The sequence below is a fragment of the Myotis daubentonii genome, chromosome 1 (genome assembly GCF_963259705.1).
Source record: "Myotis daubentonii chromosome 1, mMyoDau2.1, whole genome shotgun sequence".
Lineage (NCBI taxonomy): Eukaryota > Metazoa > Chordata > Mammalia > Chiroptera > Vespertilionidae > Myotis > Myotis daubentonii.
In genome coordinates, this window is record NC_081840.1 from 62,654,714 (window position 1) to 62,682,465 (window position 27,752).

The 27,752-nt window shown below is 44.0% G+C and overlaps 1 protein-coding gene across 4 annotated transcripts in view; it reads right to left on the reverse strand.

The window, feature by feature from the left end:
• Window positions 1-1,804: 1,804 nt before the first annotated feature.
• The window catches only part of SQOR (sulfide quinone oxidoreductase), a 54,053-nt gene continuing 28,105 nt past the window's right edge, over window positions 1,805-27,752 (reverse strand). For all 4 annotated transcript variants that reach the window (XM_059702302.1, XM_059702312.1, XM_059702331.1 and 1 more), the window contains 8 exons: window positions 26,816-26,986; window positions 22,795-22,848; window positions 20,213-20,407; window positions 17,969-18,178; window positions 11,232-11,415; window positions 3,949-4,016; window positions 3,509-3,687; window positions 1,805-2,108 (listed from right to left, as the gene is read on the reverse strand). In XM_059702302.1, coding sequence (XP_059558285.1) covers window positions 2,051-2,108; window positions 3,509-3,687; window positions 3,949-4,016; window positions 11,232-11,415; window positions 17,969-18,178; window positions 20,213-20,407; window positions 22,795-22,848; window positions 26,816-26,986 — 1,119 coding nt within the window. In that variant the 3' untranslated portion in view covers window positions 1,805-2,050. The remainder of the gene's footprint in view (window positions 2,109-3,508; window positions 3,688-3,948; window positions 4,017-11,231; window positions 11,416-17,968; window positions 18,179-20,212; window positions 20,408-22,794; window positions 22,849-26,815; window positions 26,987-27,752) is intronic.

The following is a 27,752-nucleotide window of genomic DNA, read 5'->3' on the forward strand; positions in this document are numbered from 1 at the left end:
ACTGGAGGCAACCGGCCCCAGCACTCCTAGCGAGCAGCCCGCCAGAAGCTCCATAAAGGCACGGGGCTTCTTGGCCTAGATTCAGAGGACAGGGCAGAGCAGTCACAAGCCCCACGTGAAAGCACACGAGGCAACAAGCCCCTGGTCTGCAGCTGCTCTCCCACTCGGACTGGGTGGGGGTGGGAGGGGTGAGTGCGATCACTAGAGTGAGCATATAATCCATTGTCCAAATGGGGCATTTTGGAGCATGAAAGGACATGCTATTAATAGCTATGCCAGGCCCTAACTGGTCTGGCTTAATGGATAGAGCGTCAGGCTGCAGACTGAAGTGTCCCAGGTTCGATTCCGGTCAGGGGCATGTACCTTGGTTGCGGGCACATGCCTAGAAGGGGGTGTGCAGGAGGCAGCTGATCGATGTTCCTCTCTCATCAATGTTTCTAACTCTCTATCCCTCTCCCTTCCTCTCTGTAAAAAATCAATAAAAATGTATTTTTAAAAAATAGCTATGCCAGGATAACATGTTAAACAGGAAAACCCCAGACAAATGAAGATGTGTGGTGACCCCAGAAAACATCTTCCACTTCTGGAGCCAGGGTGGGGGTCTGCGGCTGGCGTGGTGGCCTGTTCTTTTCCAGAACATGTGCCATCGAAGAAAGTCTGCTTTCCAAATGGAACCAGGGCCTCGTTCAGCAAGCTCCTGGGCATCCCAGGAAAAGAAGAGGAACCACAAAAATGTGGACAGGGCCCTTCTCTGTCTGGGTCACCACTGCACCTCCTGGGCCAAGAGTAGTGCTTGGCAGGTTGCAGGTGCTCAGTAAATATTTGAATGAATGAATGAATGAATGAATGCGCAGTTTCTAAAGTCACCTGAACCCCAGGAAACCAGGGAGACTTGGCCATCTTAGGAAATATACAAGGGTTTGAACTCTAAATTGCTGTAAAAATCTAAGGCACTGCATACACTGCCATGCATTTCCCTTTGGCAGAGTTTATAAATATGCAATGCACAAAGCTTGCAAATACCAGATGAACCAGATAAGCTTCTACGAATAAACTCATTAGGAACAATTTTTTTTAAGCCACTGCTGAACTAAACTGGAACTATCTCCTGCCATATTTCTCACGGGAACTTATTCAAAAATGTCAAGGCCCAAATTGGGACTGAATGAAGCAAATGCTTACCACACACATCAGAATTCCTCTACTCCCCTCCTCACTGAGTATGAGTTTTCTGGGAAGCCGGTGCCATGGCAGAATTACATTTGCAAGAGACTTCATGGGGGGAAGTGTCTGTGGAGGCTAACAGAGGAGGCAGGGAGGGTTCTCACACCGTGAATCAGCTGGGACGCCTGGGAAAAGTGGAGGGACTGGGAGCATCGCAGACCTGATACAGCTCTAAGAAAGTTTCAGCCAGGTTGATGGGGAAGCCTGGATTTACAGTTGCTCAGTGGAGAGGTCCCGCATCCTTGGCTGGCTGGGTGGCTGGGAGAGGGCGTGGCCTCAACACAAACACGGTGGTGCCCAGAGGGGCGGTGGTGGCGGAGCTCTGGGCCCACCCCCTGTGCTCCCGCAGCCCGTGCTCAGGGTGGTCACACACACCGTTTAAACCTTCTCCCTGGAATGACCCTGGTTTCCTGTGAATCCAAACAGGCTCAGGGGAAATTACACGAGCTATCCGCTGAATACTCAGAGTCGATGGCAGAAAAGCTATTCCACCACCACCATCTTTTCCTCCCAAGCGCTATGACTTTTCATTCCACTAATCCAGATTTAAAAACTTTTTCGTAGAATCTCAATGACAAGCTTTTAGTTAAAAAATAGAAGTCTATTCCTTTATTTTAATATTTCCAAGGAACCAAGCTCATCCCAAGCAGCCTGGACAGTGGCTGTTGAGAGGGACTTGAAAGGGAGGCCTTGAGTCCCCGTCACCCAGCATCCAGCACTAAACTCTTTACACGGTTAGGTCTGGAGCTCTTCATGCTGCTCTTGGACAGTCTGACTGTGATTTTGGTCCAGAAGACGCCCAGAGATAGCAAGGGTTGAGCCATCCTTAACTCATACCCAGGTGAAACAACTTCCGCAGGAAGGCTGGTCCTCCCCAGTAACCCCTGAAAGAAACCACATGGAAAAGATAGTTGCATCAGAAAAGATGGGAGTGACCTCGGTCAGCAGGATGTTGAAAGGAGTCACACAGTCACAGACATGCTTATCAGCACGTAAAGCAAGATTTGTCTTGTGAGGTAGAAAGATCCTGTGACTAGGAGGGGACATGCTTCAAGTTCTGGTTTCGATATTGACTTGCTATGTGAGCCTGGACATGCTCACTCAGTTCAGCAAACTTGCATGCAATCTCTACTACAGGCAAACTGCAATCCTCTCTACTTTCATTTGCTTATAAATAAAGCATAGGTCCAGGTTTCTCAACCTCAGCCCTACTGACACTATGAAATAGCTATTTCTTCGTTGTGGAGACTGCCCTGTGCATTGTAGGGTGTTTAACAGCACCCTGGCCTCTGCTCACAAGAAGCCAGTAGCATCCCCTCCAGCTGTGACAATCAAATGTCTCCAGATATTGCCAAATGCCCCCTGAGGGGCAAAATCACCCTGGTTGAAAACCACTAGTATAAAAAGAAAAAAGAAAACTACTAGTATAGATACCCTGACTTACCTATCTCATAGTGGTTTGTACAAGTCAAATGAGATTTTCATTGTTTGGAACTAAGAAGAATTATTAAATGTTCTTACTCTATTTATTCACTCCTATGCCTACTATGTAGCTGTCTTTTAATGCATTACCTCATTAATCCCCATCCTCTGAGGTTACTTTCACTTGCAGATAAAAAAGTTAAACACAGACCAGCAACGGGTGGGGGGTGGTTGCGGGGGATAAGAGATCAACCCAAGGACTTGTATGCATGCATACAAGCACAACCCATGGACACAGACAGTAGGGGTGTGAGGGCATGTGCTGGGGGGTGGGAACAGCTGGGGAGAGGTCAATGGGGGGAAAAGGACACATATGTAATACTTTAAACAATAAAGAATTTTTTTAAAAAAGTTAAATACAGAGAGTTTAAACAACTTGCCCTAAGACGCACAGCTAGTACGTGACCAACACAAAAACTACTTAACATGTGAAAACGATTTACCAGGACTTATTATCATGAATCCAGCAGTGAGAAAAAGCCAGAGCATGAAAGAGAGAAGACCTGGTTGCTGCCAGTAACGAAGAGAAGAGGCTATGAGCCCTGCAGGTGGCGGATGCACTACTCCCTTTCCTCACCCAGGGCAGCCTCCCTCCCATCAAGTGCGGCTGAGGATCCAGCACCCTTCCAGGCTGCCACCACCAGGCCATGAGAAACGGTACAGTAAGGGGGATCCCACTGGCTGGTCCTGGGCTCCAGGGCATGATCTCTCCTGAAGCTGGAGGGCTTCCTTAAAACCAGCACCCGGCACAAGTGGGCGCGCTAGACTAAAAGACATGCCTCTCCCCCAGCAACGCACTTACTTCAGCATCAGATTCCAGTACAGGAGGGGCATCATGTCGGCTTTCATGAGGTACATGGAAAGTCTCTGTTTGCTCTGGTCAAAGGGGAAGGTCTCCATTGGCTGCGAGTTGTAGTCAAACTCCGCAAGAATCACGCGGTTGTAGCTCGTCACCAGGGGACATGACGTGTAGCCATCATACTAAAATTGTACATGAAACTGAGTTGGAAAGTGGCTTTTTTATGATGCTATATAGATACTTCAGAATTTATTCTTTACTCTGAGCAGTTGCAAATTTTTTTCTTTTTTTGTACCGTGAAAAATGGAGACTATATAACACAAAGTAGTACTAAAGGCAACAATTGCAATGGCTATAGTAGAGAAACTAATTAAGAGAGTGGCGACATGGTAGGAAAACATGTTTTCACACAGAATGGAAGATGATAATTGACTCTTACAAACCTTCTTCATTGGCGCTTCATTCTTCATGACGAGAGACATTGTTCTGTCAAGGATTCCTGACTGGGCAGCTGTAAGAGAAATGGAAAAGTCAGAAAAATATAAGCGTCTAGGTTTTTCACAAAACCTAATTTGCAGATAACTTTAACGTGAACCAGGTCAGAAGGCTCCATTCCCCATCCTTCTAAATTTTAACTAGAGCACGATTCTTACTATTTGAAGTTCTGGATACCAGAAGGGGCTCTTCAGTTCATCAAAGGCCCACATAAGTGCCTCCACTAGCTTGACACTGACAAGCCAGCTCTCTCTAACAGGAGGACTGGCAATTTCAAACAAAAGGACTATAAGGGAGACAACACCCCAACCCCACCCTCCTCCTCCTAGGGTCCAGTGGGTATCGCTTGATCTGTGTGCCCCGTATCCCCCTAGTTATCTGGGAGGTCCCTGCGTCCCAACCTAGATTAATAGCCTAAGTATATCAATTAGGCAAAACAGTGAGCTTTCCTCTGTACTGGACTGCCCTGAGGTTGGACCAGATTAGATAGAAGATGATGATAGATAGATAGATAGATAGATAGATAGATAGATAGATAGATAGATAGATAGACATTTTTGTTTTATGGTGGTAAGAATGGGAGACTGCCTTTTTTATTATGAAAATTTTCCAACTCTGTCATTCTTGTTTCATCTATCCCTTCACATGTGCCACTTTTCTTCCTGGAGCATTTTTAGAGCAAACATCATAGCAACTCACCCATAAATATTTCTTTGTATATCTTTGATAGATGAGGAGGTGTTTTTTTTTTAACACAAACACAATAACATGCTTACAACCAAATTTCTAGCAATAATTCCTTAATATTATCTAATCCCAGAATAGCGTTCAGTTTTAAATTGGTGGTTGCCAGATGGGAGGGAGGTTGGGGGCTGGGCAAAAAAGGGATTAAGGAGCACAAAATGGCCCTAGCTGGTTTGGCTCAGTGGACAGGGTGTCAGCCTGTGGATCAAAGGATCCCAGGTTCGATTCTGGTCAAGGGCATGTACCTTAGTTGCAGGCTACTCACCAGCCTGGGCCCTGGTCGGGGCTTGTGCAGGAGGCAACCAATCAATGTGTTCTCTCTGTCTTTCCCTCTCTCTTCCACTCTCCCTAAAAATTAATGGAAAAATATCATCAGTTGAGGATTGACAAACAAAATATGCCAGTTATAAAAGTAGTCACAGGAATGTACACCATAGGGAATACAGTCAATAATATTGTAATGACTTTATAAGGTGTCAGATGGGATGATCACTTCATAAGGTATATAAATGTATAATCACTACGTTTTACACCTGAAACTAACATAATATTGTATCTCAACTATAATTGAAAAATATATTTTTTAAAAACGGCCCTTTTAAAAATACAAGCAGTTTGTGTCTCTAGAGATGGGAGACTGGATTGACTTTTGAGGAAAGATGGGTTACCTATCTATTGTAAAATGCTCGTTAAAATGATTATCCTGCAATTCCCCAAATCAGGGGTCAGCAAATTTTTCTGTAAAGCAAAATTTTAGACCTTGTGGGCCAAGAGGCAAAACCAAAGCTATTATATAACAAGAGAAAACAAAAATTTTTAACAAAATTCAAAATGTAAAAGAAGTATAATAATAACTTTTTGTTATTAATGAGAAGAATGGAATTCTTCTTTTCTTAAGAATAAGAAAGATTCAGTGCTCCCTATCATCAAATTGATTATAAATGTTCATCTGTAGAAAACATCTTAGCCAACTGTATGAAAACAAGCAGCAAGCTGCATTTGGCCAGCAGGCTGTAGTTTGCTGATGCCCAAAAGAGCAATGAATATTTTACTGGAATGAGAGGATCCAAAATACAAGAAATAAGTACCTCTGCTTTAAAAATACTATCTATAATAATAAAAGCATAATATGCTAATTAGACCAGACAGTGAAACGACCTTCTGGACGAAGCTGGGGCTGTGAGCGCTGAGGCCAGCCGCCGCAGCTGCGAGGGACAAGCCCCTTGCATGAATTTCATGCATCGAGCCTCTAGTTCAGTGGTTCTCAACCTTCCTAATGCTGCGACCCTTTAATACAGTTCCTCATGTTGTGGTGACCCCCAACCATAAAATTATTTTCATTGCTACTTCAAAACTGTAATTTTGCTACTGTTATGAATTGTAATGTAAATATCTGATATGCAGGATGTATTTTCATTGTTTGTGACCCACAGGTTGAGAACCGCTGCTCTAGTTATATATAAATATATATAAATACTATTATATACACATATATACATATATATTTATATATAGTATATATGTGTGTGTGTGTGTGTGTGTGTGTGTGTGTGTATATATATATATATATATATATATACACACACACTGAGTGGCCAGATTATTATGACCAGCCAGATTATTATGACCACCCCATCAGTACTTTGTTGGGCCACCTTTTGCCTTCAATACTGCGGCAATTCTTCTTGGCATTGACTCCACGAGATGATGAAAGGTGATGCGAGGAATCTGACACCATGCCTGATGAATAGCACTGTCCAGTTCTATGAGATTTGATGGTTGTGGAACCAGCTGCCTGATGGCTCTTTCAACTTTGTCCCACAAATGCTCAATTGGATTGAGATCTGGTGATTGTGGGGGCCACCTAAGCAAGGTAAGGTCTCCTTCATGTTCTTGAAACCACTCCTGCACAATATGAGCACCATGGCATGGCGTATTGTCTTGTTGGAAGAAGCCATCTCCATTGGGATACGCCATCAACAGGATAGGATGAACCTGATCAGCAACGATACTTATGTATGTTGTGCTATTCAGACGTTTATAATGATCTGGCCCTCTAGCAACTTCAGCGTGAAATTATAGCTAATTTGCCTACAAACATCAGGTGGTCATAATAATCTGGCCACTCAGTGTATATAGATATATGTATACTAGAGGCCCGATGCACGAAATTCATGCAAGGGTAGGCCTTCCTTCCCCTGGCTGCTGGCACCAGCTTCCCTCCGGCTGCCAGCACCCAGGACCTGGGCTTCCCTCCAGCTGCCAGCAGCTGGCCCCACCCCCCACTTGCACCCACCTTGGCTTGGCACTGCCCGTGTCCACCGCCACCACCCCCTCTCCTCCTCGATTGATCACACCGCTGGCCGGTGGCTTGGGCCTCCCTCTGTGGGGCAGTCAATGGCGGGCCCCCACCTCCCCCCAAACCAATTGCATTGTACCTGCCTTGGCTGGCCTGGCATCAGTGTGTGTCATAGCGTGGTCATCCAGATGGTCGTTCTGCTGTTCGGCCCTTCAGTCAACTTGCATATTACGCTTTTATTATAGATATATACCAGCTATCTTTGTTGTGGGCAAGGTAATATCTCTCAAGATCACATTTCCCTTTTGGAAAACTTTGTTCCTCTTTGAGGGCCATGAAGAGTTTAGAATCAGTACTGAGAAAACCCACAGAGGCCCTGCAGCAGGACATCAAGGCCAACAGAAAAGGAGAGAAGAGGCCAGAGGGTGCCACCACGGAGAGGCTGGACCCTTGGACCCAGGAAGCAGTCACACTGTCCAGGTTTAAGGTGCATGTGTGTGGAGGTGTATTGAGTTGGGGGGGGGGGGGCTCCCTGTATTATAATCCCTTTCTGCTACGCCCAAGCCTTCAGTTAACTTTTGTTAAATGCCACATGCTGGTCTTGGCTGTGCTGTATGTCATTCATGGAGAATCCTGGGGCAGAGAGAAGCAGAGGAAGAGGAGGAGCTGCAGGAAAGCCAGACTCAGTGTGGCAAGACAGGGTCTGGCTTGCAATAGTATGATGGCCTGGACGGAGGTAAGACACCTGGCTGGTGGCAGGGAACTCCAGGGACAGATTTGTGGGACAAGTGTAAACATTGCTAAGAATTTATGTATTTTCAACACATAAATTCAGCAGCCTTACATTAAGAGAAATGTAAATTCAGGGGACTTGCTGGGGAAAGTTAAGACTGTTGTTAAGTGGACACCAAAGAGAAGAGCAAATAGACTTTCACACAAGTGAAATGACAGAAAGGAGAGCGTTCACTGCAGCACAGTTTAAGAATAACATGGGTTGGAAACAATGCAAAAATAAGTTGTGCGAACTTGTTAAATAAACCCGGGAGCAACCCTACAATAGGATACAGATTGTAAAAAAGCATGTAAAAACAACAGGGCGCCCTCCACGCAAACGGGGACATCTGCAATACTTTTAACAATAAATATAAATAAATAAATACGAGGATGCTCTCTGCATGGTCAGGGGGGATGTAGAGGCTCAGAAAATGGGGTAGGACTGGGAGCAAGGCTTCATTTAGAATTTTCATTTACTTGTATTTAACAGTATCTATTTGGAACACGGAATCAGATATATGTTTTTTTTAAGAAAGCCAAAAGTAGGGTAATCTGGATCTCACGTGCAGCACAGGTAGTTAACACATCAACTCAGCAGCCTTCCATTAAGAGAAACGTAAATTCAAAGTATGGCCCCGAAGTCTACCTATAAGTCACAAAGACAAAGAACCCAGCACGAAACAAATGAACATCATGGACTCTTGAGGTAATGCAGTGGGAGGCACACAACCTCCTGTGTAGAGGGTCCTGCGAAACTATCGCCTGAATCTAAATATAAGAAAAAACTAGGCAATTCTAAATTATGACATACTCTATAGATTAACCAGCCTGGACTCTTAAAAAATGCCAATGTCATAAAAGTTTTAAAAAAAAATGTTAGAGGGTGTGTCTTCAATGAAAGGAAACCAGAGACATGACAATCCATGTAGTGTGCGGTGCTGGGGAAATCGGGCTCTTCCACAGGATCCAGAGAAAAGCATTCCAAGGACCCATGCCTGGGAGATCATGGTGTGGCAAGATCTATTCAGGAAGGCTGCCCCTGGATTGCCCCTGAGTTCCCAATGTCCCATCTCCAACAATCTGGCCATGAAAAAAGTCCAATCTTGTCTTTATCAAGGCCCTGTCAAAGGCCAGTGTCCAGAGTTTCCATTTCGTATTAAAGCTTAGTCCTTTGCTGAAACAGGTTTGGCTCAGTGGATAGAGCGTCGGCCTGCAGACTAAAAGGTCCCAGGTTCAATTCCGGTCAAGGGCATGTACCTGGGTTGCGGGCACATCCCCAGTAGGAGGTGTGCAGGAGGCAGCTGATCGATGTTTCTCTCTCATCAATCTTTCTAACCCTCTATCTCTCTCCCTTCCTCTCTGTAAAAAATCAATAAAATATATTTAATTTAAAAAAAAAAAAAAAAAAGCTTAGTCCTTTGGAGCCCTGAGAGGTTTGCTTGGGACCCCAGTTAGCTACTAGACTTGCATAGTTACACAAGTACTTAGGAGAGAGAGAGACAGAGAGAGAGAGAGAGAGAGAGAGAGAGAGAGAGAGAGAGAGAGAGAGAGAGACAGAGAGAGAGAGACAGAGAGAGAGAGACAGAGAGAGAGAGAGAGAGAGAGAGAGAGAGAGAGAGAGAGAGAGAGAGAGATATCTTTGTTCCCCTGGGGTTGAAAGACCAGGAGTTTTTCTAAATAACCAATCAACTTCCCAAGCTTTTTCAAGCTTTTGATGGGTCCACCCCCTGACCAATGCTCCCTTTCCCAGGCCTCTATGGTCAGGCACTTCCCCCTGCGCCATTTTGACTTCTACTGCACATGTGCTTACCTCCCCCCCAGTTCTGTAGGGCGGGGGGTGGGGGGGAGAGGGGGTACTTAATCCTTGGCCAGGTAATGCTGTGGACCCCTGGAGTGTGTGTGAAGTTGTAGCTTCCTGGTGTAGCAAATAGGCTCAGTGTCCAATTCCCTCTGCTTCCCTTCCTTTTATTAACCTCTGCTAACAGTCCTTGACTGGTTCATGCATTTAAGAGAGGACTGGGCCATAGAAGCATTATTAGGAAAACTGGAGAAATTCAAGCTGGATTGTCTATGAGATGATTTTCTAATACAACGTTCCATTTCTTGGATGTGATGATGGTCTTGGGGAGATAGAGGAGAAAGCCCTTTTTCTTAGGAGATGCAAGTTAAAGTATTTGAGGGTGAAGCATTATGAAGTCAAAAGTCACTTTCTAATAACTCAGCAAAAAAATGTACACAGATACAGGAAATGCCACATAACATTAGTAGTCAGTTAATACCTGAAAAATATATGGATATTCATTATACTTTCAAATTTTTCATAGGTTTGAGATTTTTTAAATAAAATGTTGGGTGGAAATGACTATTAATAGTGGAAAAGAGCCCTAGACAGTTTGGCTCCGTGGAGCTCAGCCTACAGATCGAAGGGTCCAGGGTTCGATTCCGGTCAAGGGCACGGACCTCAGTTGCAGGCTCCTCCCTGGCCAGGACCCTGGTCGAGGCACATGCAGGAGGCAACCAGTTGATGTGTTTCTCTCACATTGATATTTCTCTCTGTCTTTCCCTCTCTCTTCCACTCTCTCTAAAAATCAATGGAAAAATACCTTTGGGTGAGAATTAACGAAACAAAACAAAAGTGGAAAAGATATGCAGTGGGTTTCCTTGAAAGTCTTTCTTAGGTTGAAGTAGTCAGAGAAAGTAATGCAACACGAGCTGCGGGTGGACAATTCACACAAACACGGCTGTTCCCATCAGCAGGGAGGTCTGTGCTCTGCAGCAGCCACAGGGGACAGCTCCGGTCTGCGGAGGACAGCATGTACACGGCAACTCTCCCCATCGCTGCTAGCGCAGAACACCGGGGTGAAGAGTTTAGTTTTCCAGGCGGAGACCTTAATGGTGTACCAATCAGGGCACGCTCCACTGTGTTTGTCTTAACAGGACAATTTTCTGGTCTGCAAGCATTCAGTGACTTGCATGTGTTTTCTGGGGAAACAAACGCCTCCCTAACTTTACAGTGCTTCCGGCAGAAGAAAAACAGCCAACCTGCCTGGTGTCACAGACTGGGAAGGTCAGGGATGAGCGTGTGGCACTAGGAGGAGTAACAGAATTCCCGAGAGCTGGAAAAGTGGGGCCCTCTCTCGAATGCACTCTCCCCTGAAAACAACCTCTCTGACCTAGAAGAGGCAGAAGGGGTCATGCTACTCTGATACAAAGCCCTCAACACCTTCTTTCTTCTTTACACAATACTAAGTTCATCAACATGATTCTGTGTCAGGGAAGTCAAAGTCATTTTTAACCCAGAAAAGTTTCCTCGTTATTCGTGGAATGATATTTGTGCCAAATTATTGTTTCAGTTATGATGGTGCCTTGGGGTGACATCATTTGAAGGGGGAGAAACGCTGCACGTTAACTTACCTACGGCAGCGGCGGTCTTCGACGTAGGCAGGTTGGTGCAGTCCCCAATCCCAAACACATTTGAGTACTTCTTGTGCTGCAGAGTTCCTTTATCCACATCCACCCAGCCAGCGTCATCAACCACAGGGCTCTTCTTGAGGACATCAGGGGCACTCATTGGTGGTGTAACATGAAGCATTTCGTACTACAAAAAGGGAGAGCAACCAAATTTGTGTTTTTTTCCATATATCTACAGCCCCACAAGCTCTGCCCCCGCCTCCCTCACCCATACACGGCTTTGGCTGCACCAAACACTACATAATTGGTGCTTATACTAATCTACACCTTCTCCAGGATCTTACAGGCTCCTTTGGAGTCTGGTGATAAAATAACTAACTGCTCTCTTGGTTGACATTGTCTCCCCATAGAGTCCACATGATTCCTTTGGCAGAAGGCCTGGGGGAATCCAAGATACATGAGGGACCCTCACTAACGTTCTGAAAGAACCCATTGATGTTTCTCCTGTCACTGACACGAAAACAAAAGGGCTGGCACATTTCAGTTGCTCTCTCCCTGACTGTCATCTACTGACTTGTAAAGTCTGGGACTGCAAAGAGGTACTCCGAGTCCTTGAAACTTGTCAAGGCTGTGTTAGGAGCTGATAAGTGAGTGGCATTCCCAAATATGGGTCAACCCTCAAAATAAAGGAAGCAGTCAAAACACCAATTTAAAATGAAATAAAGGTTGGTAAGAATATTGCCTAGCAACTTGGAGGAAAGAGGGGTCTGACTCCGTATTGAGTTTACTGAACAGTGTAGAAGGCAGGGTGGATTCCCCCACTCGCCCCCAAACACCGCTGTCAAGATTACCCTTGGCAATGGTGCACTGGCCTGTTTTTTGTTTCTTTCTGTACTATTCCTCTACTTTTTGTAGTTCATCCTTTTTATTCTTTTAATTTAATTTTAATAAATTCCATCTAGAAATTCCAAATTGATTCAAATGTTCACAAAACATTTTATTAAGGTGAACACTTTAGCATTTTAAGACAATTCCAACCTTGTGAGAGTCAATAGCCCCAAGTTCCCATAAGGAGGTTCATCAGGACTTGTCAGTCATGGATGACACTAGAAGCCTTGTATTTATTCCCAATTTCAGACAATTATAAGCTTCGTTAACCCTAAGGAAGAAGGAGTGCTGCAAAACGCTCAGTGCTGCCCTGCCGGGTAATCTTGGGTGGCTCTTTAGGGACGTGGGTCCCTGAGGCTGGGTCTGTTCATGAATGTGGAGACGGAACACGTCTGTGGGATAATGGAGGGAATGGTCAACAACCATCACCCACCAAATCACTAAGGCCATGTCTGCACTGCCCTGCTTCAGTTAACGACAACCACTTTTTAAAGCTGGTTTAAATCTTATGAATTCCAGATATCTTTCTAGAAGTTCAATATTTTTACATAATCATTGTAAAGGCAAGACTATTTACTTGAACTAATTAATATCCTATACAAAAGAAATACTAAGCAAAATAATAAATATAGACCATCTTCTTACACCATACACGGGAATAAACTCAAAATGGATTAAAGACTTAAATGTTAGACTCAAAACTATAAAAATCCTAGAAGAAAATATAGATAGCAAAATATCAGATATTTCTCGTGGCAATATTTTTTTCTTATATTTCGTCAGACAAGGGAAACAAAGGAAAAAATAAACAACTGGGACTATATCAAACTAAAAAGTTTTTGCACAGCAAAGGAAACTATCAGTAAATTGAAAATACAACCCACTTAATGAGAGAATATATTCATCCATGATATACCTAATAAGGGGTTAATATCCAAAATTTATAAAAAACTTATACAACTCAACACTAAAAAACAAACAATCCAATTAAAAAATGGGCAATGGACCTGAATAGAGACTTCTCCAAAGGGGACATGCAGATGGCCAATAGCCATATGAAGAGATGCTTAACCTCACTAATCATCAGAGAGATGCAAATTAAAACCACAATGAGATATCACTTCACAGTATCAGAATGGCTACTATCAATAAATTAACAAACAACAAGTGTTTGTTGAGGAAGTAGAGAAAAGGGAACACTCATGCACTGTTGATGAAAATGCAAATTAGTGCAGCCACTGGGAAAAACAGTATGTAGTTACCTCAAGAAATTAAAAATGGAATGCCTTATGACCCAGTAATTCCACTTCTGGGAATATATCTGAAGAAACCCAAAACACTAATTTGAAAGAATATATGCACCTCTATGTTCATTGCAGCATTATTTACAATAGCCAAGACATGGAAGCAATTTAAGTATCCATCAATTGACAAATGGAAAAAGAAGATGTGGTACATATATACAATGGAATATTACTCAGCCAGAAAAAAATGAAACCTTGCCATTTGCCACAACATAGATGGACCGTAAGGGTGTTATGTTAAGTGAAATAAAGCAGGCAGAGAAAGACAAACACCATACAATTTAACTTATATGTGGAACCTAAAAACTGAAATAAACGAACAAAACAGAAAGTCATAGATACAGAGAACTGATGGTTGCTAGACAGGAGGGTAAGGAGAATAGGTGAAAAAGGTGAAGAGATTAAGAGGTACAAATTGGAAGTTATAAAAAGTCACGTGGAGGCAGACAGGGCAGGGTGGGTAGGAAGAGATCAACCAATGAACTTGTATACATATATGCATAGCCCATGGACATAGACAATGGGGTGGTGAGGGCCTGGGGGAGAAGGGAGGAGGGGAGCAGGCTGGAAGAGGTTAATGAGGGAAAAGAGAGGACCTATATAATACTTTCAACAATATAAATAAAAAGTCATGTGGATATAAAGTGTGGAATAGGGAATATAGTCAATAACCCTGTATAATAAAAGGGTAATACGCAAATTGACTAAACAGCAGAACAACCGGTCGCTATGACACACACTGACCACCAGGGGGCAGACGCTCAGCGCAGGAACTGCCCCCTGTTAGTGCACTGCCACAGGGGGAGCGCCACTCAGACAGAAGCTGGGCTGATAGCTGGTGAGCCAGCGGCAGTGGCAGGAGCCTCTCCCGCCTCCATGGCAGCGCTAAGGATGTCCAACTGATGGCTTAGGCTGTCAGTCAGACATCCCCCAAGGGCTCCTGGACTAGGAAAGGATGCAGGCCAGGCTGAGGGACCCACGCGCCCCCTGCCCCAAGTGCACAAATGTCGTGCACCAGGCCTCTAGTATTGTGATAACTACCTATGGTGTCAGATGGATACTAGACTTATCAGGGAGACCACTTTGCAAATTATATAAGTCTAATCACTAGGATGTACACCTGAAACCAGTATAATATTGTATGTCAACTGTAATTGAAGAAAAAATGATTAAGAAAATAATTTTTTTTACCAAAAAAAGAAAAGAGTAGTATTGGGTTTGAGAAGATAATCTGACCTGACATCCTATAATTCAAAAGGGACACAAATATCTTCTTTCTTTACAATCCCTTTAGAAGAACAATAACCATTTATTTATCCAAGTCCCTATCAGTAAGCTCAACTACCCAGAACACAGCTGAGAACCAAAGTGAAAAAGACCAAATAACGAAATTAAGTTCATGTACTCAAGCTCATACACTTTGCTCAAAACAGTATGCTTTGGGCCCTCACTCATGACCCATTCACTTTTACTTTACATAAAACTAAACATTTGGCTCTCTCATTTTCCATCCAGTAAAAAATTGGAAGCAGCAATTAAAAAGAGCTGAAGACAGAGAGACTTCCAAAGTCACTTACAACTTCTTAAGAGCTCCGAACGAAGAAAAATACAAAAAGGACACACACAAAATCAAAGTAGTCTGAGACGCTTCTGTTAGGTGCTAACTAGCCCTAAAACACCCTAGGACTGTGGTCGGCAAACTGCGGCTCACGAGCCACATGCGGCTCTTTGGCCCCTTGAGTGTGGCTCTTCCTAAGCCTTAGGAGTACCCTAATTAAGTTAATAACAATGTACCTACCCATATAGTTTAAGTTTAAAAAATTTGGCTCTCAAAAGAAATTTCAATCGTTGTACTGTTGATATTTGGCTCTGTTGACTAATGAGTTTGCCGACCACTGGGCTAGGAGCATAACTGTATGAATATGAACTACTCATAACTGACCTTGAGCTGAGGCAAATAGATGCTACTCAGCCTGGGAATCCTGTGACACCAGAAAGTAAGAAAGTGCTCAAAAATACGCTAGGGACATGTCACAAGGACATTGGAGCCATCTAAAAGGGCTCCTCAAATCTGGGGCAATTCGTGCACCAAAGTAATTAAAGATAATGACGAATTATAAACATTGGGAGGAAATTAGGAATTTAGGAGTTCTTACTAATAATGAATTAATAAAGAGAGGAGGCGGGGCTTTTGCTGACAGAATGCCAAGAGCCTATTGCTAAAATTAGAGAAAAAGCTGGAAAATCATCATTTTGCAACCACTGCAGTAGAGATTGGATGAGGCAAAAAATCACCAATGGATGCTAGATCCTGGGGGAAACTTTAATGAGAAATAGGATGTTTACATGGTCTTAAAGTGTCTGCCTACAGACTTATCAGTAGCAAGGGAGAAAAATAATAATTATATAATGGAGAAATTGGTTCATATCTTGACTGGTCTAAATGAACATCATCAGTGAGGGGCAGTTGAACACAGTGTGCTTTCACCCTAGAAGGACACATCACATAAGCAGCATTCCAGTCTAAAACTCATAACCTGGCCCTGGCCAGTGTGTTCAGTGGTTAGAGCGTCAGCCTGAGTACCTAAGGGTCACGGGTTTGAATCCCAATCAAAGGCACATACCTGGGTTGCGGTTTGCTCCCCACTCCCAGTTGGGGTGTGTGTGTAAGGCAATCAGTCGATGTTCCTCCCTCTCTTCCTCCCTTCCTCCCTTCCTCCCTTCTTCCCTCCCACTCTCTCTGAAAAGCAATGGGAAAAAATACCCTCAAGTGATGATTAACAAATAATAATAATAATAATAATAACAATAATAAAGTAAAATAAAAAATCATAGCCTGAAACGAATCACAAGAAAACACAAACAAAACACAAACCAAAAATGAAGAACATTCTATTAAAAAAATTAAAGTGTGGGAAGGGGGCTGTATTATTCCAAAATGCCAGTGTCACAAGAAACATTCAGATTCAAGGAGACTAAAGAGATACCACAATTATATGAAATACCTGAGTATAGACTGGATTCTGTCCTAGAGGGGAGAAGTACTATAAATGCTATTGAAAACAAAACTGGAGTACCAATGGTAGATTAAAATATTGTATCCATGCTAAATATGCTAAGTTGATAGCTGTACTGTGGTTATGTACGAGAATACCCCTATGTCTTAGGAAATTTACAGTGAAGTATTTAGGGGCAAAGGGCTATGATGTACATAACTAACCTTTCAATGCTTCAGGGAGAGGGAGAGAAATGAAATGATAAAACAAATGGGATAAAACTCTCTATTAAGTTCATCTAGGTAAAGACTATATACAGGTTTATATTATTTATACATTTACTATTTTTATCATGGCAACTTCCCCTAAGTTGAGATTATTTCAAAAAAAAAGAAGTATTTAAAAATTATGACCTGTGTCATCAGTAAGATTTTAAATACACTCATGTACAAAAGACAAGATGTATGAAATTTATTTAGAAAGAACTTGACGTAAAAGCTTATAATGTAAAGTTTTGATGTTTAGAAGACTAATCTTTGATTTCCTTCAAAATTCATTTTCATGGAACCTTTTCTTACCTCTAAAAATGCTGAATAAATAAAATACGCCTGTGCACTGTTTTCTCGCTGCTAACAGTTCTTGCCAGAATGACAGAAACAAATGATTCCTCCATGCATGCTTCTCCAGCCGCCTTTTCATTTTGTTTTTACTCCTCACCCTCCGCTATAAAGGTGCTGCTCTTCCCACTCACAGAAGAAAGTGAGACACAGAGAAGCCAAGGCCATGTACAAAGGCTAGCCTTCCCAAGCAGCGGGTATCGCCACCAGACCTTTCAGAGGGCTGTAAGTGCTTCCTTTCATGCGCAGGTGAAAGATGTTTAAAAGACAGCCTCTTCAGCGTGAGAGACGTCCCTGTCGTTCTTGAACTAACCACAATCAGGGCTGTTTCTCCCATTCTATAAACTCCATCAATCACCAGATCCTGCATGTAAGGAAGCCCTTCCAGAACGCTCAGCTGTAACTGAAGCTGTGAAATATCTGACTGCTTCAAGTGGCTCAGTGCCAAGAAAAGCAGAGACATAAAACAGGATAAAGCCCTAACCGGTTTGGCTCAGTGGATAGAGCGTCGGCCTGCGGACTGAAAGGTCTCAGGTTCGATTCCGGTCAAAGGCATGTACCTTGGTTGCGGGCACATCCCCAGTAGGAGGTGTGCAGGAGGCAACTGATCAATGTTTCTCTCTCATTGATGTTTCTAACTCTCTATCCCTCTCCCTTCCTCTCTGTAAAAAATCAATAAAATATATTTTAAAAAAAAAAACGGATAAAAATCTACTTGGTACCAGTAGATAAACCTTCCTCCCTCCCATGAACACAGCCTCCTACCTCTTTCTCTTCCCCACCCATGTTGGTCCACCCTCCTCCATCACCGTCCTAAGATGCTCATTGTAACCAGCCTCCCCCAGTGCACAATGGTGATGGGCAGGGATGTAGGAGCCACAATGACGCCTGCATCCACAACACTGTTCAGCTGACAGCTCAACCTCGCCACTCACAGAAATCACTTGGGTCTCTCCAGGTTTGTCCACGTTCTCAAACACAGCCTCTTGTTTATCGGCTCGGACTTCAATGAGATTTTGCTTGTAGTTCACAGTGAGGTTCCGTTCCTGGATGATCTCCATCAGGGCATCTGCATACTTCTTAACCCCAAAAATCGATCCAAGGGAAGTGTTGAAAATGATATTGGCCTTGGATCGCTTCCCTGTCTGAGGAAAAGGAAAGAATAGAAACAACCAACACCAAAGCATTACTCCAGCCGCCTTTTATTTTATTTTTCAACTGAGACAAGAATTAAACCCTTCAGAAGAGACCTCGCCAGCTTTCTCTACTCCTTTGCCCTGGTGGGGTGAGGTGTGGACCAATCCACTACCTCCATCTTATTTTCTGTCAGCAACACAGCAACTAAGTGCACACCTGAACCAAAGGGTTGAGGTGGGCACTGTTCAATTGAAGGCCAGAGGTGAGATTTCTTCTAGGGGAAAACAGAGCTGATTGTTTACTCATATACTCATTTGCTCATTCACTCAGTAATGATGTAATGAGGTCCTAGAGCTGCCCAGTCTTTTCTCAGCGCTGAGGGACAGGAGTGAACGACACGAAGGCATGTCCCCTTGGCTCGCACACCCCAGTGCTGCTCAGGTCTCGGAGAGGCTGGTATTCTCCCCAACACCTAGATCTCAGGAAGGTCTCTCAGATCACCCAAGAGTTGGGAGGTGAGTTAAACAAAGAGAATTTCCAGGAGGAACCGCTAGTCTCTTTTCTTCTGTCCAGCTCCTTGTAGGATTTGCTCACCTGGATCTCACTATTTAGAAGAAGCTAGGTGAGTAAGAACCTCAAATCGACAACCCGGAATTCTCTAACCCAGAAAGGCCTTTCTTACCCACAGAAATGATGACTTAATTCCCCACCCGTGGGGTTGGTGCTGGTCTCCATGATTCAGGTGAAGTCTTCCCAGTGCTGGGTTCCCAGCGCGCATTCAACACCTCCTCCGTCCCATCGTCCCCTCTCCTTCTCCTCCCCTGTCCCTTTACAGAACCACAGGCTGCTCTGAACCCGCACCCTCTCGAGTGGGACCACGCTTTAGTAAACCTAGTGTGACAGCCTGCAGAGGGCAGGAGGGCCAGGGCAGCTCCCCCAGCTGCACACCACATGTTCTTGGGCTGCAGACCCGACACAGAGGGTGTGCGAGCAATGTCTCTAAACAGCATCTTAGTGGAAAGAGACAAATCTTTCCACTGTTTGAAGTTCTACGCGAACATTATTTTTTTTCCCTTTAGAATTGGCATTTTTTCCTATTATACTTCCAAAAATGTATATAAGAGCCAGAAAATATTTATAACCTTAAACTTGAGCTGAGGATATTATTATGTATAAAAATGATCAATGTGCAACTAATTGTCTAACTATATGAAAATATTTAAGCAGTCTTTAACATACCTCCCCAGGAGACTTTTATACACACATTAAAAGGTATGTTACAGCCCAGCTGGCGTGGCTCAATGGTTGAGCATTGACATATGAACCAGGAGGTCATGGTTTGATTCCCAGGTTGCGGGCTCAATCCCGTGTGTGGTATGCAGGAAGCAGCCAAGCAATAATTCTCTCTCATCATTACTGTTTCTATCTCTCTCTCTCTCCCTCTCCCTTCCCCTCTGAAATCAATAATAATATATTTTTTTAAGTATGTTACAAAGACTATTTAATAATCATAAAAACTTAGTTTGTATGTACAGTATGATTGTAACCATGTTTAAGAAAACATGCATAAGAGCCCTAGCCGGTTTGGCTCAGTGGATAGAGATCAGCTTGTGGACTGAGGGGTCCCAGGTTCAATTCTGGTCAAGGACACATGCCCAGGTTGCGGGCTCGATCCCCGGTAGGAGACGTGCAGGAGGCAGCCAATCAATGATGCTCTCTCATCATTGATGCTTCTCTCTCTCTCTCTCCCTCTTCCTTCCTCTCCGAAATCAATAAAAATATATTTTAAAACAAAACAAAAACATGCATAAGAAAAAAATGGAAAGTCATGTCAAATTGATGATACCAGCTGTATTAAAACAATTGGATTATGATTGTCTTTTTCCTTTTTTCTATTATGAACTTCTAATTATATAATTTTGAACATATGTAACAAGAAATAAGAAAAAGCATCTTGACATGGATAAAATGGAATTCTGGCACTCAGCAAATTAGCACCGTCTACTCCCCCACCCTGTCCTGTCCCTGGGAAGGAAGCATACCTTCCTGAAATAGTCTTCCGATAAGTACATGATCTTCTGCGGGGCCCCAGCACACTTTACGGGAGTGTTTGGAAAGGTAAAGATGGCATTGCCCTCCTTGAAGTCCTGCAGAGCTTTCCACGTCTTCTCTACCGTAGCAACTGAATAGTTAGACCCTATTTTGGGTTGGGAAAAACCTTCAGGTAGGCCTTTAATCTGCAACAAAAGACACACACACACAAAAAAAACACATTTTTTTTACCATATGATTTTACTTATATGCTGAATCTAAAGAACAAAATAAACAAAGTTGGAACAGACTCATAGATGCAGAGCGCTGACTGGTGGTTGCCCAAGGGGGTGGGGATTGGGGGACTGGGTGAAAGGGTTGAAGTGACTAAGAAGTACAGATTGGTAGTTACAAAGCTGTCATGGGGATGTAAGGCACAGCATAGGGAATATAGTCAATAATATTCTCATAATTATGAATGGTGCCAGGTGGGTATGTAAAGCATATGATTGTTTAACCACTAAGCTGTATACCTGAAACCAATGAAAACAAAATTGAATGAAAACTGTAAAAATAAATGTTTGACAGAAGCGCAGTTGGCTTGCTTTGCCATTTCTACAGCCTCACGAGCATTTCAGTACAATTATTCGCCCACAGTCCTCACACACAATGCAGCAGGCAGGTGGGTGTAGCACCCAAGCTGCAGACTGGACTCAGCCCAGAGAAGCCCCTCTGCCTCCCTGGCCTTGAGACCATAATTTGAAAACATCTCTTCCCACCGTCGGAGTAAAGACAAGAATCCAGGCATACCTGTGTTTGGAGAGCCAGCTGCCTTACTGGGAAGAAGGGTGACCCTTGGTAAATTAACTAATATCTCTAAGCCACTCAAAGTGTGGTCTCAGGACCAGCAGCACCAGCGCTCCCTGGGAACCTGCCTGAAAATGCACATTCTCAGCCTCCACCCCAGACCTACTGAATCAAGAACTCGTGGGCAAGCCCAGAAATCGGTTTTAACGGGTGATTCGGTGGGCACTGAGGCTTGAAAAGCTTACGCTCACCCCCGTAAAGGGGGATAAAAGTAACAGCTCCGCAGGGCTCTTGGCAGGAGTAAGTGAGACCATGTGTGTCAAGTGCTGAGAAACACTGAACCTCACAAGGTGATGCTCTGTAAGTGGTAGTGTATTCCTGCCAGTGAGATAACCGGTACTTGTCTTAAATGCTGTAGGTTCCCAGCATGCAACGAAAATGGCACAGATTGAGGTAAGAGACTCAAGCACCATTTCTTCCAGCAAGAGAAGGAAACTCTCAAAAGCACAGTCATCAAGATGGGCTGGTCCTTCAGAACCTTCCCAGGCTGTTGTCCAGAATATAGGCCACCTCCAGGGTCACTGGACACCAACCCCTCTGGTCTCAAGGAAACAGGATCCTGTGATCTCCTCCATCTCACTCAATGACAAGGGCAACGATTCCTCTGATTTCTGATCACAGCTCCTGCTACGGTTCAAGTAGCTGTGATATTAGCAGTTTAAATATTATTTCTTGGTTTGCTGCAAAAAGCTGCTAAGGACTCTCAGCACTGGTCTCTTCAGTCCTCTCAGGCGGCACAGGGGCTCCGGGGGGCAGGGGAGGGGAGGGGTTGCCATGGAGCTGCGCCATCTGTGCTGCATCACCACTTCTGGGGTCTTGTGAGAGACAAGGACCTCCCAGAAGGTGTCACTGGCACCTTCTCCACAGTCTACTCCACAGCCTGTCATTCTGTGGGACTCATGACCAAGCCTCCATGACCATACTCATCACAACCTTCACACCGAAACATGGCTTCTTCGAACCATCTCAGGACACGCCCCAGGACACTGTCACCACCCCCACCCTGGACATGTCATGGTTTGGGGGGTTTTTATGCAGAAACACACTTCAAAGATGACGTCTTTCCTGAGCCGACTCGGATGAGGCCCTTGCCTGTGTCGCTCTGCTTTATGTCCTCCAACTATTTACCCAGCGTCCCCAACAAACTTGTGGAAATCACAATAATTACTGACTTCCTCCGTGATGCTTTAGGAAACTGAGCGTGAATGTCACCATTGCCAGACAGCATCCAGACCCCTAGCTCATGGAAAAGGGAGATGGAAGGAACTTCCAGGGTAGAAGTTATATTGCGTTGGTCACTTGGACCCAAAACACCCAGCCGCCACAGGGCAAAACCCAAACCTCTCTCCAGCTCCTGGTCAGCTAACTGCTGGCATTCTATCCTTAAAGTCTGCTTAGAAATTCAAAATCTAAATCTTACTTTCAAAGGAAAGTTTAACCTGCAATACCACCAACTCAGTCCCACATAGAAAGGTAGTTTTCTTGTAAGCGTGGAAAAAGCTGCTCTTTTGCATGAATTCCCATCAGAGCATGGACATGTTGACTTATGATTACAGCTTAGAATCTCGGATAAGACGTTTTTAAAACCATAAAAATACTGCTGAGAAATAAAACTAGAAGAGGATTTCTTAGTACTTTTTCTTGTCAGGTGAATATAAAGACACTCAAGGCAGTGCTTGATCTTGGCAGAAGTAGGCCAGGGAACACAGAAGTCATTTAAACGTACCTTCCCATAGTCCAGCTGGATTCCGAGAGCAATAATGAGATATTTGTAGGAGATCTGCAACACAAAGCAATGCCATTTAGACCAGGACCCAAACAGTGACAGTCCCAGGACTGACTCAGGCCCCAGGTGAGTGGGGCCATCACAGCGTTTCCATTTTTTTTATGTGAATGACTTGGGGCTATGGGTGGTGGGGCAGGGTGTGTGTGTGTTGAGGGGGGAGGGAGGGGACCTGTACAGGCTCCAGTATGCCATCACGCCCATCATTCTCACACCTCATTGCTTCACAAACATTGCATAACCTGCCTGGCTTCTGAGAGCTGAGCCTCCTATATTTTCACACAGTGGAGAATGACAGAAAAGAGGCCACAACTTTCTGTGCAGGGCCTGTGTTAACACTTTTTCATGTTGGGGAATGACTTTCTAATCTTAAAAATAATCCATTTTCTCTTAATAGGGTTAAGTGTGAATCCCTAGCAAATCTGGCCTGTCATATGGATGGATTGATATCATAACTGAGAAACTGCTCTTTTGAAGGCCATTGAAAAGGAAGTGATACAGTGTATCTCATATTATTTAATGATCTGTTTGGAACTTAAAAGTCCCCTCCTTAAATATGGGTATTGTGATTATTCATGCTGGGAGCAAAAGTCTCCCTACTTATTATGATAGAAATGTGGGTTACAAATGGGAAGGAAGAAAAGTTGAAGCAAAAAAAAAAAAAAAAAAAAAGTCAGCAAGAAGGATGTAAAGTAAAAGGATTTCCTAGGAAGCTGAAGGTGAGATTGCAATGAAAGTCAGGGGCCCAGAAAGGACATCAGGTGATGATTGTCTCTCTCCTTTACTAAAGAGAGAAGCGCAGCACACGGCCGTGCAGATCACAGTTAAAGAGAGGGGATTCCAAAATGCAGGAGGCTTGACTCACGCTGGGGAGCAACAGGAGCAAGTCACTGAAGAGGTCCTGCCCTGGCACCCAGATCAGCTCCATGGTCACGACCATAGTGAGGCCTTCCTAGGACTCAGCCTTAACCCAGTGCACATGATGCTTTATAGCACCTGTCGAGCTATATAACAGTAATATCCTCCCCACCACATCATACACTCCTAGAGGATAAAGGTTGTGTCTTACTCCTTATATTCCTAGAGTCTAGCATAGTCACCAAGTTAAAGTGAGGAACTCAGTAATGTTTGTTGGATGAATGAATGGATGGGTGGTTGATTCCAGCTGCATGTGAAAATACAATTTATCGAAGTGGATATAATATATACATCACCATCCCTGTGATTTGCCTATCCATAGACAACGGGTACCCTGAAATTCCTTGTTCTGTAGGAAAGTGTACTGGGCCCATTAAGTGGCTGGGGGAACTGTGTTGAATCTTCAGGGTATATGAGGTCAGAGGTAGCATGAGGTCCAGGGGAGATGATCTACAGGTAAAACATACGCCCACTGTCAACAAGAAAAGCCTTTGGTTTGTGTGTGCTCTGATGTTTCTATTAGAGCACAATATTGATCATTTTTTAGGAGTAATAATAACAGATAAGCTTAAGATTATAAAAAATCAGTAAGGGAGAATAAACCCTAACATACCAAAGAATAAAAAGAAAGCCTCAAGTGTTTGGATAAGTTCAAGTTTCCAGGCCAGGTGACCTAAACCCTAAGGAATTGCAAAAACTCGTAGACAAGACTTTTGAGCAACTGCAGAGAACAGTACAGACCTCTCCTGAAGGCTAAATATGGGTAAATGCTCTCATTTTATCCAGGGGGTGGGAAGGTAACTAACAACTTAGCAAACAGGATGTTCATCCAGTTCAACATTCCAGGCTCATCGACTGTAGTTTGGAAAAAGAAGAGCATTGACATGGATTCATTTTGCAACCCTGCTTTCACCAACAACTATACTGGCACATAGTGGATACTCAATAAATATCTCCTTTTCCTTTTTTTATGTATTCTCTTAAAAATAATAACAGCAACATTTCTTGAACATCGACTTTACACAACTGACAAGGTATCTCCCATGAGATGCTATATGCAGATTTCAGATATGACTATGGAATACTTTTGCCTTAAAAATCCTGGAATAGCCCTAACCGGTTTGGCTCAGTGGATAGAGCATCGGCCTGCGGACTCAAGTATCCCAGGTTCGATTCCGGTCAAGGGCATGTACCTTGGCTGCGGGCACATCCCCAGTAGGGGGCGTGCAGGAGGCAGCTGATTGATGTTTCTCTCTCATGGATGTTTCTAACTCTCTATCCTTCTCCCTTCCTCTCTGTAAAAAAATCAATAAAATATATTTTTAAAAAATCCTGGAATAAAATCCCACCATCTTGCACCAACTTCTTCCTCAGCCCTAAAACAAGACACTGCAAGTTCCCTAAGGTCTACATCTGAGAGGTCTACCCAGGGCGTAGAAGTGAGAACACCTACCAATGCCTTCCATTCTCCGAGATGAGACAAGATTATGATCCTTAAATGAGCACAAACTCAACCACAAAGGGCTCTGAGTGTTTCCTATAATGTAAAGGGGTGTGATCAAGGGGGCAGACACTGCTCTACCAGAGGGCTGATGTGGGTTATAAGACACAGCTCTCCTGGCCCCATGAGCCGGCAGCAGATGGCAAGGGAAATGAGCCCCGAAGCTCAGTCTTGAGAACTGAGAACAATCTTGTGTTTCATTCAGTCCGCCCTCCTGGAGATGCAGGGGAAATAAGGAAGTTCATCAACGGGGGCGGGGGGGGGGGGGGGAATAACGTAAGAATTTTAACTTAAATGTATATTGTAGTAAATAAGATATTAAATGTTATTTGTTTATTTTAGGATGGGAGAAGCCTGACTTGTGGATCATATGGGGGGAAAAAAGACCCAGAGGTTTGAACTGACCCCAAGCCCAGCATGAATCAGCCAGTGGCAACTGTCGCTACAAAGGCAAATGCTAAATTAGGCAGCATCTGACTGTGGGAGGGAGTGGGGCCACGCTATTCTGGGCTGTTCTGCAGAGTGGCTTCCTCTTCCGGGAGCCTTTTCCTTGGAGGGGACAAGTCCGATGATGTCTAAAGTAGGAGAAAGAGGGTCATGAGGGGACTGAAGACCGTGGAAGATGATGAAAAGTGGGGACAAGGGGACAAATCCATCTGAACAGAATACTGACATAGACTATAAGAACCATCTTTGAATAGTTGAAGGGTTTCTCCTCACAAGAGAGAGAAGACATTCTCTCCCACACTACAGAAAGAACAAGGAATAAGGAAGGTATGAAATCCCATAGCACCGTGGGGGCCCAAGAACCATGGGAGCCTGGAGCAGGCAGGGTCAGCATGATGGCTGCACTGCCTGCCATGGTCCCGGGCTCAGCAGCAGATGCGGGGACATGACATTGCAGATGGCTTCTGAGCCTGTGGTCTCACCATCTGCTCTCATCACCTTAATAAAATGCAGGGACAGCACTTTCTGAAAAGCTGTGACCCCTGGGTGGTGGGGGGTGGAAGGAGACTTATAAATGATGCTGACCAATTTTGAGGCCCATGCTCCAGAAGCTGCAATTCTCCTGAGCCCTGGTACAAAGCTCAGTCACATGGGTATTTACTACACTGGCAGAGCACCCCCTAGTGTGACTGGGATGATATTTTCCAACATCTCCTTCCTCTGGGAGGCCAGCTGTCAGGGAGAGAAGCTGGCTACTCCAAAGGGAAAAGGAGGAAGGTGCCTGCTATTTTAACACGTAGCAGTATTTGTTCAGTAAACATTCAGGTGCGAGACACTGTGCCAAGCAATATGGCAAAAAGTGGGTGTCCACAAATACTTGTCTTAGTTGTTTATTAATTCAACATCCTCAGTCCTTCCATCTGTCCCACCCTCCATTCACCACACACTCTACCCTCTCAAGCAGTATTTACCACACACACACATGCACACACACTTATATATACCACTGTCTCACCAGGAAGCTGACCAGTTTGATAATAGCTGTGCATGTCATACAAGCCTTCAGATTAACAAAAGCCAAGGGATCCCAGCGGTTACCTCCTTGCCGGTGTCTGTGCGGATGCAGTTCTTGTCTGGGTTCAGCTCAGCCACTCTGTCTTTGATCCACTCCACACCAGACGGAATCACACTCGCTGTGGGGCGGCCAGATGAGGACAGCTGTTTGGCACCAGCACCCACCAGTGTCCAGATTGGCTGGTAGAAATGTCTCTGAGAAACAAAGTTTTGGAGATTCATTTCCATTTGAGGCTGACCAAAGTGTCATAGCTAGAGGCACCCGAGCTAATACTCCCTCCTGACTCTTGGAGCATCACAGAGAAAGTCTCTGGGTTGTCCTCCCCACCACCCCTCCCACTGGTGTCTCCTATTATGTTAAACTCTGAAGAGTCGTCACCTATAAGAATTCTGCCAAGATCATTAATAAAAAAAACAAAAACAAAACCATAAACTACCCTGGCTGATGTGGCTCAGTTGGTTGGAACATCATCCGTACACCAAAAGGTTGTGGGTTCAATTCCCAGTCAGGATACCTAGGTTGTGGGTTCAACCCCGTTGGAGCATGTATGGGAGGCAACTGATTGATGTTTCTCTCACACATCTCTCTCTCTCTTTCTCTCTCCCCCCTACTTTCTGTCTCCCTAAAAAAAAAATTAATAAAAACATATCCTCAGGTGAGGATTTTTTAAAAAGCCATAACCTATCATTAGCGACCATTGTATTATTTATTTATTGCTGACAGATGACAGTTGATTTGGGTTTAACATTTACATGTTACATACACATGTATAATGTAGACATTATGGATACATTTACTATGTGCACTGATATAAAGAAAAATTAAGTCCAGTAGCATAATATGGTCCCTCAGATGTTTGTGGGGACTGCGGTAAGTCTGAAGCTTACAGCGACTCTGGGGATCCTCAAACTCTATTAACTTCCAACTGTGTTTGCCAAGCCCGTGGAAGGCACAGACATT